A 13,643-nucleotide genomic window follows, 5' to 3' on the forward strand; every position below is an offset into this window, starting at 1 on the left:
GTAGAGGCCCCTATAGTGTTTATCCCCCAATTCTCGACCTTGGCGCAAATAAACTCAAACCTCTAATGTCGTTAAATGTCTAGGTTTAATTGCACTCTCTAATTCAGGGGTGGATCTGCACCTTAACCATTTAATAATTTAACTTCCCCCATTTATGCTGGTTTTTCTTGATGAGTCAGAAGATAGAACTCGTTGAGCAAGGTAGTATTGATAGTCTTGATAGTAATTAGATTGATATCCATATGGAGCTCCTGGAAATTTCATTAAATGTGGAGGATAAGGTTGGTGATGAAAATTGAAATTTTGATAATCGATGTTAGAATTTTAAGGTCGAAAATTTGAATTTAGAAGATCGAAGTTGAAAATTTCGGGATGAGAGTTGGACACTTGGGAAGCAGAATTTGATCCGCAATATTTATAATTGGACCAATTTGAATTCATGATCTCACAAAATATTGGTTTGGAAGAAGAAGAAATTTAAAGAGATGGATGAAGAAGAAAGTATGAAAAATTATAGGAATAAATTTAGTGAGATTGATTTCTTTTATAGATTCTTTTTATCTCTAGTATAAAACTATAAAAATTATTGTATAACTTACGAAATTCTTTTTATTATTCACATCTTTTATTTCATTTGATTTCTCAAAGCATCTATTCCCTCCGTAAATTGATCAATTCCTTTTGAGCATTGAATTTAAAAAATTAGTGTTTTAAGTGTGTTTGGTAATAAAGTGAATAAGTGATTGAATGTTTCTTTACTTATATTTATTCCATATAAGAAAATTGATCAACTTAATTGGGACAATCCAAAAAGAATATTGATCAAGTTAGTTGGAACGAAGAGAATATTTATTAGGGTTAATAGCCGGAAAATACACGAACTATTTTCAAATTTGCATATTGCATATGACCTTTAAAAATAGCTCCAGAATACATCACCTTTCAATTTAATCGCAATTTGCACCCGCGTTGACTATTACCTTGATCGGTGGTGACGTGGCTAACGGATTTTGTTGACGTGGACGATTTTTTGATGTACAGCGTCGTTTTGGTGTTACATTACAACCCCCAAAACAACGTCGTTTCGTAGGTCTAGAACTTAAATTTGAAAGCTACCCTGTCGACGCTCCAAGTGATTACAATGGACTCAACCATCCTAAGTGTGAAGTATGATCTCTTGAAACGCCCCAATGTCTTTGGGCCACGCCTTGAGATTATATGGATCATGGATGGATCATCAGTATGCCAATGACAAATGCAATTATCGACAATAGTTATGACCTAACCGAAAACCTTACCTATTGTTATATTTGATTTCCGTTTATCTTATTTGTGCAGGTTATACAGATTGAGACTTGTGACACCTCAATTTGTCTTTGGAGAACAAAGTGTCCCTCATTCCCTGTGAGATTCGACCCTATACTTGCTACTAAGACTGATCTTTGGTTGTGAGCATAGGAGAGTGTTTGTCCGTTTAGGGCAAACACAAGTATTTTGATCGTACCACACGACGGGTGCATGTCAAAATTGGCGCCGTTGCCGGGGAGTGACGCGCAATAATTTTGTTTTTCCCTCATTCCATTTTCCGCTACTGGTGTATGCGTGGAACTCGTCGAGTAGCAAGAGCATTGGTATTTAACCTTGATGTTGATAGAACTGAACGTCGACTACGCGAAGGAGCACAGATAGCGAGACGCGAAGCTATGGCAGAGGCCGAGCAGGCGCAGACCCTCAACAGTTGGCATACCCAACTAATCTAAACCTGAGGCCCAACGGAATCACCTTACCAGACAACCCGTTTGCACCTCGACGGTATGACTTGAAGCCCTCACTTCTTCAGATCTTACCGAAGTTCAGTTGATATTCAGGAGATGATCCACACACTCATCTCCATGAATATAAAATATTCAATTTGCATCTTACGTTTAAGTTGGTCAGAAGATCTTTAATATAATATAAAAATTATAAAAAATGAATTTAAAATGAAGGTTATTAAAATTTTAAAATATTTTATTTTATTTTTCTTTGTTAAATTTTTTAACCTTTTATTTATGTTTATCTATGAAAATATTTATTTATTATTATTATGTGAAATTTCTCTATAATAATAATGTGTAATATTAATTTGTATTATCAGTAATTTAAAATAATTTAATAACTATAATTATCATTACGCTTTATATATAATTAAAAATTACGTTCTTAAATTCAGTTTTTTATTGAATAATTAGTATATTTTATTTTTAAATCATATTTTGTATTTATTATATTTTATTTATTTAAATATATTATTTAATTTCAACTTCGCCGTGCATTGCACGGATTATTGTTCTAGTTTTATTAAAAAGTGAGCTATGTTTGGATAGTCTATAGATGCGCATGGTTATTAGTGGAGTGTCATTTATCGGCGCATAGTAGCAGTAGCAGTGATTTGCATCGCCCGGATCCATCCATCATTCAAAGTGTAAGATTTCAATCTTCCCACTCTTTTCTCGGTTTTTTGCTCGATCTTGGATATGGACATGTTTTTCCCCAATCAATCTGCTTTAAGTTTTCTTCGACAATTAATGCTCAACTATTGCCTTTATTTGGGTTGAATTGAAGAGAGATATTGCACTTCTGTTGATTTAAGGCAAAAATAGAATAATATGTATATATATATAAAGCGATTGTGGGATAGGATGGAGCGGCTAGAAGCACAAGCTTGCGCAAATGCTGTCGATTCAGTCTTATTTCTACTTCTACTATGATTTTCAAAACAAATTAGACTCACTATTGAATGCCACTTGTATCTGCAGCCAGAATTGCAGACAGAAATGGGAGGTAAAATTCTACTGTTACTGAAACTTCAAAAATTTGGGTCGCGGATGTATGTTGGTGCTACTTTTTTTTAACTGTTTATTTGGGGTGAAACGCGCAGCTGGTGAGGTGGGTTGCTCGAGTTCAAATCTTTGGTTAGCTCAAAACCCCAGCAAAAGATGGGGTGAACTATTCTTTCTGATTTACACACCTTTCTGGCTCACTCTCTGCCTTGGCATTGTCGTTCCCTACAAACTCTATGAGGTATTTCACACTCATACTTACCCACGTTGTCTTTTGTTGTTGATATGCAAGTTCTTTCTTTTTCTGGTTGTTTTAGTAAACAAGTTTGTCGTCTGCGCCATAGTGTGATGTTCTGTCAGAGGGGGAAAAAAAGGAGGAATTTCTTATTCTGTGTATACCCATGAGGTTGATTGCGAAAATGGTTTTGATTTTTCTTATTCATATAAATGTTGTAAAAATGTAATGAATATCGAAGCATGAGTTGAGTTTTCATGCTTCACGATATTCAGTTTCTGCTTGTTAATTAAAAATCTTGATAACCTGAACAGAAAGATAGAACGTCCTAGTTGTTGGAAAATTTAAAAGTATAACTTCAGCATTGGCCTGAAATCAAGGATTTAGGGCAAGCTTTGATTGAAATCCAGTACTAGCTCATTGCCTACTAGTGTATACTTGTATATTACATTATTACCTGCTTTTACGTTTGTAGAACATATTTGAAAGTTATTCTAGTAGGAATGCTATTCATTATTTCAGTTGGCAGTTTACAGAAAACAAGCAACTGTACATTGTTTGCGTGTCTGCCTCACCATCTTATGGAAATCTTCCTTTGGATAATTATGAGATATTGAGATATGAAACATGTCTTCTCTATGTTGATATTTAGGAATAAGGACTATTTTGGACTAAGTTTGTTTATGATTATGTGTTGTTTTGCATAAAATCTTAAAGACATCATCGATTACACCACTTCATTTTGCAAAAACTTGAAGTTGCATTTGCTGCTCTGACTGACATTACAATTTCCTTTACACAGTTGGCTAATTTTCAATTTTATTTTGATTCTGTTTTAGACTTTATTGAAAAGTAGGAATAGAGTCAGTTGTATTTGGAAGTTATTGCCAAGTACTGTCCATCTCTTTCCCAGGATGGTGACAAAATTTGTCATCTGCTATTCATGGTTGCATGGCTTAAGCTTAAAATATGTGGTCAACTAATTCTCTCTTCCATTTTATATGTACAATGACAATTATGTCTGAATCCATGATTTATCATATAATAAGTGTCTACTTAAAAATTTCATATTTCTTTTGCTAGAATTTCACAGAGTGGGAGTACCTGTTTCTGGGACTTGTTTCAGCATTGCCTGCTTTCATAATACCGATGATTTTTGTTGGAAAGGTAAGTTTGAGGTTTGTTGTCATGTGGTGAATAAACTCATTTTAGTAGAGAAGCTGGTGATAAACTATGATGATGTAATTGCGTATGATGCTTTATCAGGTCAAATTGGTTGGTCTGCTGACCATATTTGTAATTCTAAATCTCAGACTGTCTTTCTTTCTATTATGAGCCATGTCTTTCTTTCCCTGGGATGATGCAAATGAAAAGTCATGATCAAAAACTTAATTGTTAATGTTAACTTGCAATATATATTCTAGCGGTAAGTTTAGAAATCATAACATCTTTTCCATCCACATTTTCAATTTGTGTGACATTTATTCCTTCCTCTTAAACTTTTCCAGGCAGATCGTAGCTTGTGTTGGAAAGATCGTTATTGGGTAAAAGTAAGTATAAATGTGTTGTTGCTAAACTAATTGATCATGTTTCATTTATATGTGTGATCATATATGCAATATGCTTTCAATTGTTTATGTGAAATTCCACATGAGATGAGGCAATAGGAACTTTGATCACTTGCATGACATAGGAAACAAGACTATCAAGTGCCCTTGTTAGATGAAAATCACACGGATGCTTGTTTCCATCTTTTGTCAAGCAAAACTGTCCTAACGGAGCTTTCTTAAGAATAACTGCTCTTGCGTAATAAAATGGTGGTGATGGAAGATTGCAGATAAATACTTTACATTGTGATTGAGCTATAGTTTATTAGACTGTGCCAAAACAAGTCCTGGCTAATCAGTTAAGCATGGAAAGTAGTGTGCTAACCTTTTTCCTCATTCAATATTCTTCACAAGAAATGATGATGATGTCTTCACATAAAATTAACACACAGAATTATTTTTCTTTTTGTTTATACTTTTGTTAATCAAATACAAAGAGTAGATTCTATGGCAATAGATATCACATATATTTAATTATTTAGCTTCAGACACAGCTGTTTCCTGTCCAGGACTTCGTTTACATCTATTAATTAATAACAACTATGTAAAGTTTGTTTCATGAGTTTAATGAGTTTTTTCAATGTATCTTGCTGTAACTAGAAAGTTTCTTTTCTGCCAGGCTAGTGTCTGGATCATTCTCTTTAGTTACGTCGGAAATTACTTTTGGACCCACTACTTTTTTACAGTATTGGGTGCATCATATACATTCCCGTCGTGGAGGATGAATAATGTGAGCCCAAAAATCATACTTGTTTACATCCATTTTAGTCTTTTATTGATTTATAATCATTGAAAGTGACCACAAAAACCTTTTTGCAGGTGCCACATACAACCTTCCTCCTCACTCATGTGTGCTTCTTGTTTTATCATGTTTCTTCAAATATGACACTTCGCAGAATTCAGCATTCTATTGCTCACTTGCCAGAGAAAACACAGTGGCTCTTTAAGGCTGCCTGGATTTTAGTTCTTTCATATTTTGTAGCATATCTGGAGACTATAGCCATTTCCAATGTAAGTAAAGGAGTGGCTATAAACACACACACACACACACTCATCTCTTAGGGCTTATCTTTTATGCAGTTTCAATGTTTTTGTTAACATGCCTTGTGCATATTAATATTCTTTATTAATCTTTCGCATTGATCATGTGCAGTTTCCCTATTACGAATTTGTAGACCGGGCTTCCATGTACAAAGTTGGCTGCTTGTTTTATGCAATTTATTTCTTCGTCAGTTTCCCTATGTTTTTGAGGTAAATATTTGTTCTTCTCTGTCTGTGTGTGTGATAATTTTCAGTGCTGATGGGTCCGTCTCTAATTAAGTTGGCCTTGCTTGTCTCTCATTGAATTTCGCCTTCCATCTTTTAATTAATGAAAATAAATATTTCTTTGGGCACTTGAGAAGCTATTGTGTGGTATGTGTGTGTTTAGTTGATTAGGAGTAAATTTCCAAAGCCTACACAGATATCGGTTGCTGGACGACTAAAATAGGAGGAAAAAGGCGAAACACTTGACTCAAGGATCGAAATCTAAAATGTACAGATATGATGGGCTAACTGCTGAAATTTGTTAATTATAATTAGTGATTATGACTGGAAGACTTAACATTATTGTTCAGTGCAAACTCAAACACCTAAAGATTAGGTGAATAAGTATAGCAAGTGTCTATAATAAAACTTCAATTCAATAGGAATCTCTTGTAGCTCTGCTTACATTGATTGGCATTATTTGCAATGAGCAGGATTGACGAGAAACTTAGTGATGATGCCTGGGACTTGCCCAGAGTGGCTATTGATGCTTTAGGTGCTGCGATGCTAGTTACCATTATACTCGACTTATGGAGAATTTTCCTTGGTCCAATTGTGCCGATTACAGGATCAAAACAATGCCATCAACCGGGGCTTCCGTGGTTTCCTTGAAGTACAGAAGGAGTAGCATGTAAGCAAGAAATGTTCATTTTTCTTGTTCGTTCACATGGACACGTTCTCTTGTAGCTTTTGTGCATGTGTGGCATCCGGTTATTCTTGGTAAATTATAGATTGTGCCTCTACCTTTTATTGTTTTTCAAAAAAATATTATCTACTGACGTTTTTACTTACTAACTCCCAACTTTGAAAAAAGTTCGATTTATATCCCGCATCACAGAATCCGGCCATATAATGATGAATCACCTTGCCGAATTCTTAGGGGGATTATACATGGACTTTTGATGCTTAGGCTACTTAAGGATCCATCTAAAATTCCAACGAAGTGATTCATCATTCATTCGCCAGATTTTGTAATGCGGAGTATATAGCAATCTTTCATGATCTCACAAAATAGTTAGGTTATTTTTTTAGAAATTGATTCATTTTCTACAAATAACTCTAAAATTTGTTTATTTTTCTGCATATTTTAAAATTCTAACTATTTTTATAAATAATTTTAAAATTCAGGATATAAACTATAATTAATCTTTTATGTTATAATCCAGTATTCTAGAAAGTCAAATAAACGTAATAGTACTATTCAACTTTCTTTCTGTTTGAGAATGGAGTTTTTTCTTTTTGAGACGATTCAACTTTGAGGTGCCAAAATACTGATTTTTTGGAGATACACCCAGCTACTCTATTCGTATAACACTCAAATCACATTATTTAATTTAAAATAGGTGGAAGTTTAGAAGTCAAAATCAATTCCAGGAAGGATCTAGAGAGATGAGAACTAATTTTAAAAGTTTTGAATACCAATTAAAATAACAACGAAGATTTTGAAATAGAAAAAAGTAGGGAGGAAGAGGAACAATATGGTAAAGTAAAGCATCCAATACCGACGGCATGAAACTAAATAACCAGGATTTCTAGGCTAGAGTGCATTAAAGTATTTAGGAACTTCTGACTCTTTTTTTGATGTATACTTTTTTATTTTTTATGCTATATTTTAATGTAATGATCATTAACTTTTTTCTGGGTAATTTATAATTAATAATTAGTATCTCATCCATCCACCAAAAATTATTGTCTTATGTAAAAATAGGCCAATAATTAGGATCTCTTCCTCCTCTCAGTCATTTATTAAAATATGCACCCATCAAATCACATTATAATTTTCATAGATAAATTGAATAGTTTAAATCTTTCACCATTGTTTTAGGGTGATTGATAAACAACCTATTATTTTAAATTTCCACGTTCGTGGATTATATTTGGACTCATTTTAAGTGCAAAATAACTCGATAAGGCCCAAATGTGATGGACGAGCGTCAAAATTTTAAATAATTAACCTATTTTTTGCAAGCTCGAATAAAGTTGATCTATTTTTGCAAATTACACCGATGTAGTTTACTGAAAAAACTTAAAATCATGAATGAAGTATAGTTTATTACATTATAATAAATTCAATAATTAATGAAACACCACTATAACAAAGAAAACTGTGAGGACCTCCAAAAAAAAAGGCTATCAATTCATGTGAGATTTATTATATTTTTGATTTTTTTTTTCCAATAATTAGTTAGTAAATTTGAAAATCAGTTAGAAGTCCTCCCATTCACGTACCTTTTTCCAGTTCCGCCTGCCGACATCTCTAGTACGAAGTATGAACTCAGCCAAACACACACACACACACACTAGACCGCAAATTTTGGGTCAATCCAACGACAAAACCTCTAAACAAATATTATTTCATCATTATCGTCTGCTTTGACTGGAGAATTTTTATAATGCTAAAAATGGATAGTGGGTGGATGCTAATTAGTTATTTATATGTGAACCCATCTCACACTAATTCATCATCAAACTCAGCAATTGTAAGTCATAGCAGAGTTTTCAAGAAGAAGAAAAAAAAAGTTTCACATAAAGATAGAAAAATGGGAGAGAAGATCTTGATCATCGGTGGAACAGGATACATCGGCAAATTCGTAGTTGAGGCCAGCGCTAAATCTGGGCATCCCACTTTCGCTTTGATGAGAGAGGCATCCCTCTCTGATCCAGCCAAATCTGAGCTCGTCGAAACCTTCAAGAAATCTGGTGTCACCTTCCTAACTGTATGCATCTGTGTGTGTGTGTGTATTGTTTTTGTGTGTGAAAGAAAAGGTGATGATTTTGTGAGAAATTTAATTTGTGCAGGGAGATCTGAATGATCACGAGAGCTTGGTGAAGGCTATAAAGCAAGTGGATGTGGTTATATCAACCGTGGGCTTCATGCAGATTGCTGATCAATATAAGATTATTGCTGCTATTAAGGAGGCTGGAAATGTGAAGGTAGCTAGCTCTAATTTTACCACCCTGCTCTTGCGTGTTGGTGAAGATGGTGCATATATATTCATAAATCTTGAAAATTTTAAATTATTGCAGAGGTTCTTACCTTCAGAATTCGGAAACGATCTGGATCGTTGCCGTGCTGTGGATCCCATAAACCAAAATTTCCAACTCAAGGTACAACTCCGCAGAGCAATAGAGGCAGAGGGCATTCCTTACACCTACATCGTCTGCAACTTGTTTGCTGGCTACGCCCTCTCCAATTTCCTGCAGCTGGGCGCCACTGCTCCTCCCAGAGATAAAATTGTTATCCCTGGAGATGGAAATGTTAAAGGTATGTATATGATGATGATGACTAATTACTTAGTGATTTGAGTTATTAATGATTAATATGTTGCAGCTGTGTTCAACGAGGAACATGACATTGGTGCATACACCGTGAAAGCTTCGGTTGATCCCAGAACATTGAACAAGATCCTCTACATTAAGCCTCCTCACAACATATATTCATTCAATGAGTTGGTTGCCTGCTGGGAGAAGAAGATCGGCAACACCCTGGAGAAGATATACGTGGCAGAGGATGAGCTTCTGAAGCAGATTGAAGAGTCGCCGATGCCGGTGAATGTGATATTGTCGATCAACCACTGCATATTCGTGAAGGGTGATCAGACCTATTTTGAGATCGATCCGGCCGTCGGGGTTGAGGCTTCCCAGCTCTATCCTGATGTCAAATACACCACCGTGGATGAGTACATCACTCAGTTCGTGTAGATTATTAATTTGTTATGTTACATTTCATCAGTAGTTGAGTACCACCGTGTTATGTTATGTCAGCACTCCAAATTTTATACTTGTAATCGAAATCTATTTCCTTACTTTCACTACAATAAATGCTAGTATCTTTTTGCTTCAATGTTTTTGGATTTAATGCTGTTTTAAAGAGGAGAAGGAACAGTTGAAAATCAGTTCCGAGAAACTGCAAAAACTTAAAAGAAACTATTGTTGAAAATGACAAAGAGCTTGGCATTCTTTGCTCATCAATTGCACCTTAGCTTCAATTCTTGTACCTAAAAACTTTGTATGTAAGCATCCTTTTCTAGGTGAGACTGGGAGTACTTTTCTCTTTTACCATGGATATCTACAGTTTCGCTTTTTACTTCTGTTTAAATATTTAGAATTCAATAATGTAGGTCCTCCAATGTTATAATTTTCTTTTATTTTAAATGCTTGCAACCGCATACATTTCTTGGAGAGAATATGTTTACGGAAAACGACTTTCATTATCCTTTATGGGGTAATAAATTGTCTATATAGATTGTATAAATTTTAATTATTTTCGGAGAGAATTGTAGTTTTGAGAAAAAGAAATCTCATATTTTAAGACGAAATTATATTGGAAATTTCCTACAGCTCAATTAATTAAAATTCAAATGAGAATAATATATATTTTTTGTGAGATTCTGTGATAAATATTGCACTAAACGTATAAAGTCATTAGATTTGTCGTAAAATTAATTATGTTAAAAAAATCGTTCCTCATGAAATTCAAACATTAATTGATGATGCATTCATCCATCAAAATGTGCTTTCACTGTAGATGTTCGCGATCAAAGTCGCTTTCAAATGATTTGAGGAAAGCTTTCGAATATGTTCAAAAGCATATTGCTTTTTGATTTTTGGCATGTACGCCATGTTGCAAATAAGGCAGCTCATGAGCTCGTGAAGTTTGCTTTATCGTGAATGTTGCAAACTTGCAATGCTTTGAACTTCGACGACGTTCCCTCGCTGCCTCCTTGATTTTGCTTCGTAATGATGCTTTTCCTCCTAAAAAAAACTTCCGAATAATTGGTCCAAATCATACTATGAGGGATTGCGATTTTTCAAATGAACCTTAGGGTGTTTAAATGAACCTTTTCCCTAAATAAGATAGCACTATTATAATTGTAACACACACTCTCCATTCGTCTCGTCTCACTTAGCCCGTATTTTTTTTTTCAAACTTGGCCTAATTCATTTTTGTATAAATAAGAGCCACCAATTTACACAAATAAGTGAAACATAACACTTTATACTTGCTCGTAAATAATAGTAGAAAAAGAAAATTTAAGTCAACTAAAATGGTATAAAATATTAATTATTTTGTAGTTTCTACACTCATCGATAATTGTTTATTCGTATTTATTACTATGACACTCTTGAAGAAAATGTCCATCGACAAGGTTATAAAACATTAAATAGAAAATAAAGAATGCATATCCGAAATATGAAGTTGAAATATTTAAAATTTATTAACGTGCAGCGCACTTATTTATACATGTAATACGACAAGAAAACATAAGAAAAGTCTCTCAAAACAACATTATCCAATGAGGTTATACTACACAAACTGAGTGATGTACTCATCCACAGTCGTGTATTTGACCTCAGGATAGAGTTGGGAAGCCTCTGCCCCAACCTTTGGATCGATCTCAAAGTAGGTCTGATCTCCCTTTATGAATATGGAGTGGTTGATCGACAATATCACATTCACCGGCATCGGCGACTCTTCAATCTGCTTTAGAAGCTCATCCTCTGCCACGTATATCTTCTCGAGGGTGTTGCCGATCTTCTTCTCCCAGCAGGCAACCAACTCATTGAATGAATATATGTTGTGAGGAGGCTTAATGTAGAGGATCTTGTTCAATGTTCTGGGATCAACCGAAGCTTTCACGGTGTATGCACCAATGTCATGTTCCTCGTTGAACACAGCTGCAACATATTAATCATTAATAACTCAAATCACTAAGTAATTAGTCATCATCATCATATAATACATACCTTTAACATTTCCATCTCCGGGGATAACAATCTTGTCTCTGGGAGGAGCAGTGGCGCCCAGCTGCAGGAAATTGGAGAGGGCGTAGCCGGCAAACAAGTTGCAGACGATGTAGGTGTAAGGAATGCCCTCTGCCTCTATTGCTCTGCGGAGTTGTATCTTTAGCTGGAAATTTTGGTTTATGGGATCCACGGCACGGCAACGATCCAGATCACCCCCAAATTCTGATGGTAAGAACCTCTGCAACCATTTAATGTTATATATATGCACCATCTTCATCGCCTACACATATATAGCAAGAGCAGGGTAAAATTAGAGGTACCTTGACATTTCCAGCCTCTTTAATAGCAGCAATAATCTTATATTGATCAGCAATCTGCATGAATCCCACAGTGGATATAACCACATCCACTTGCTTTATAGCCTTCACCAAGCTCTCATGATCATTCAGATCCCCCTGCACATACATTTATTAGTACTATATGAAAATCATCATCTTTTCTTTCACACACAACTACACGCACACACAAATACATACAATTAGGAAGGTGACACCAGATTTCTTGAAGTTCTCGACGAGCTCGGATTTGGCTGGATCAGAGAGGGATGCCTCTCTCATCAAAGCAAAAGTGGGATGCCCAGATTTAGCGCTCGCTTCAACTACGAATTTTCCAATGTACCCTGTTCCACCGATTATCAAAATCTTCTCTGCCATTTCTTCTTCTTTTTCTTCTCTACTTGAATTTTCTTTTCTTGAAAAGTTTGCTTAAGATTTACTGAGTTTGATGGAATTGTGGAGTTGAGAACATTATTTAAATAGGAAGGTAGCATCATGATTTTGCTGCCAAGTCTTCGTTTGATGAATTTCTTAGTAATTTAATAATTTTCGTAGCCGCCCTTGCTTATTTAATTTCTTAGGGTCAATGTTGGATACTATGACTTATCTTTTGCTTCTTTTTTTAATTCTCTTCTTTAGATTTTATTTATTATTACGAAATATTGGGATTAATCCTCATCTCTAGTTTTCTTTAGTACTAGCATTTGCATCCCGTGCAATGCACGAGAAAATATTTTTAAATTTTATATTTATATAAAATTAATACTAATTTAATTATTATACTTATAAATATAATATAAAATTAATTTTAATTGAATGTATTTGAATTGAATATTGAAAAAATAAAAAAAAAATCACAATTATAAATTTGATATTATGCAAAACAAAAACAAAAAAATAAGTTGAAAAAATTAAAAATAAAATACTAATTAAAAAGAATAAAAAATATATTTATTCAAAAAAGATGAGAGAGGATAGAGAAATTTATAAAACTTTAATATTTAAACAAATTTAATTTTTACATTTTGAATCAAATATTTCATAAAATATAGTATCATATTAAAGCTCTTGTCGTGATCTTTAATTTGATATGCATATTAAATATTTTATAATTAATCAAATTTCACCGCTAGAAGTATCCTATCTCTATGCTGACCGACGAATCCACACTCGAGTAGATCGGTAGTCCCTTAATCAATTCCTTCGGAATTGTCAGGACGTTAGCTACAGTTAAAACTAGGAAAACAAAGACTTAGAAGTCAATATTTCATAGATTTAATTCAGTTAACAAGAGTATTTAGGGAAAAAAATGTAACAACAAATAAGAAGTTAAAGAAAATAAAAATAAACAGACAAATATAGAGTTTAAAGATAAAACTAGGGATGGCAGTGGATCTTGGACCCGGTCCAGATCCGTTTTTACGGATCTGGATCTCAATTTTTTGGACCCGACGGATCTGGATCTGAATCTGGATCTCAGTTTTGAAAACAGATCTGGATCTGGATCTTGAAATTTTAGATCCGGATCCGGCCCAGATCCGACCCGTGGATCATTTTTATTTTATATATATATTTTATATTTAGTTTACTC

The 13,643-nt window shown here is 34.3% G+C and overlaps 3 protein-coding genes across 3 annotated transcripts; 2 read left to right on the forward strand and 1 right to left on the reverse strand.

Annotated features, from left to right (window-relative positions):
- The first annotated feature begins 2,334 nt into the window (after positions 1 to 2,334).
- On the forward strand, positions 2,335 to 6,744 carry LOC131010494 (cycloeucalenol cycloisomerase-like). The gene is made up of 9 exons (XM_057938027.1): positions 2,335 to 2,464; positions 2,799 to 2,823; positions 2,921 to 3,063; positions 4,141 to 4,224; positions 4,566 to 4,607; positions 5,284 to 5,394; positions 5,484 to 5,675; positions 5,818 to 5,915; positions 6,404 to 6,744. The coding sequence occupies exons 2-9, from the start codon at positions 2,817 to 2,819 to the stop codon at positions 6,579 to 6,581; spliced, it is 855 nt and encodes a 284-aa protein (XP_057794010.1). The 5' UTR covers positions 2,335 to 2,464; positions 2,799 to 2,816; the 3' UTR covers positions 6,582 to 6,744.
- Positions 6,745 to 8,393: 1,649 nt separating this feature from the next.
- Positions 8,394 to 9,813, forward strand: LOC131010492 (isoflavone reductase-like protein). The gene is made up of 4 exons (XM_057938026.1): positions 8,394 to 8,686; positions 8,769 to 8,903; positions 8,997 to 9,234; positions 9,301 to 9,813. Exons 1-4 carry the CDS (start codon positions 8,510 to 8,512, stop codon positions 9,669 to 9,671), a joined length of 921 nt encoding a protein of 306 aa, XP_057794009.1. The 5' UTR covers positions 8,394 to 8,509; the 3' UTR covers positions 9,672 to 9,813.
- A 1,351-nt stretch (positions 9,814 to 11,164) lies between these two features.
- LOC131010495 (phenylcoumaran benzylic ether reductase TP7-like) lies at positions 11,165 to 12,518 on the reverse strand. The gene is made up of 4 exons (XM_057938028.1): positions 12,254 to 12,518; positions 12,038 to 12,172; positions 11,718 to 11,955; positions 11,165 to 11,648 (listed from the first exon to the last, which is right to left on the reverse strand). The coding sequence occupies exons 1-4, from the start codon at positions 12,428 to 12,430 to the stop codon at positions 11,278 to 11,280; spliced, it is 921 nt and encodes a 306-aa protein (XP_057794011.1). The 5' UTR covers positions 12,431 to 12,518; the 3' UTR covers positions 11,165 to 11,277.
- Between the last annotated feature and the right edge of the window lie 1,125 nt (positions 12,519 to 13,643).

Source organism: Salvia miltiorrhiza, chromosome 2 (assembly GCF_028751815.1).
Source record: "Salvia miltiorrhiza cultivar Shanhuang (shh) chromosome 2, IMPLAD_Smil_shh, whole genome shotgun sequence".
In the NCBI taxonomy this organism is placed as follows: Eukaryota; Viridiplantae; Streptophyta; class Magnoliopsida; order Lamiales; family Lamiaceae; genus Salvia; species Salvia miltiorrhiza.

Coding starts and splice junctions, on each gene's coding strand:
- LOC131010495 (XM_057938028.1), bottom strand. CDS start 12,430: ATGGCAGAGAAGATTTTGATAATCGGTGGAACAGGGTACATTGGAAAA. Junction 11,956..12,037: donor AAGAGGCTGGAAATGTCAAG/GTACCTCTAATT, acceptor AAATGGTTGCAG/AGGTTCTTACCATCAGAATT. Junction 11,649..11,717: donor CGGAGATGGAAATGTTAAAG/GTATGTATTATA, acceptor AATATGTTGCAG/CTGTGTTCAACGAGGAACAT.
- LOC131010494 (XM_057938027.1), top strand. Junction 3,064..4,140: donor TTCCCTACAAACTCTATGAG/GTATTTCACACT, acceptor TTCTTTTGCTAG/AATTTCACAGAGTGGGAGTA. Junction 5,916..6,403: donor AGTTTCCCTATGTTTTTGAG/GTAAATATTTGT, acceptor TGCAATGAGCAG/GATTGACGAGAAACTTAGTG.
- LOC131010492 (XM_057938026.1), top strand. CDS start 8,510: ATGGGAGAGAAGATCTTGATCATCGGTGGAACAGGATACATCGGCAAA. Junction 8,904..8,996: donor AGGAGGCTGGAAATGTGAAG/GTAGCTAGCTCT, acceptor AAATTATTGCAG/AGGTTCTTACCTTCAGAATT. Junction 9,235..9,300: donor TGGAGATGGAAATGTTAAAG/GTATGTATATGA, acceptor AATATGTTGCAG/CTGTGTTCAACGAGGAACAT.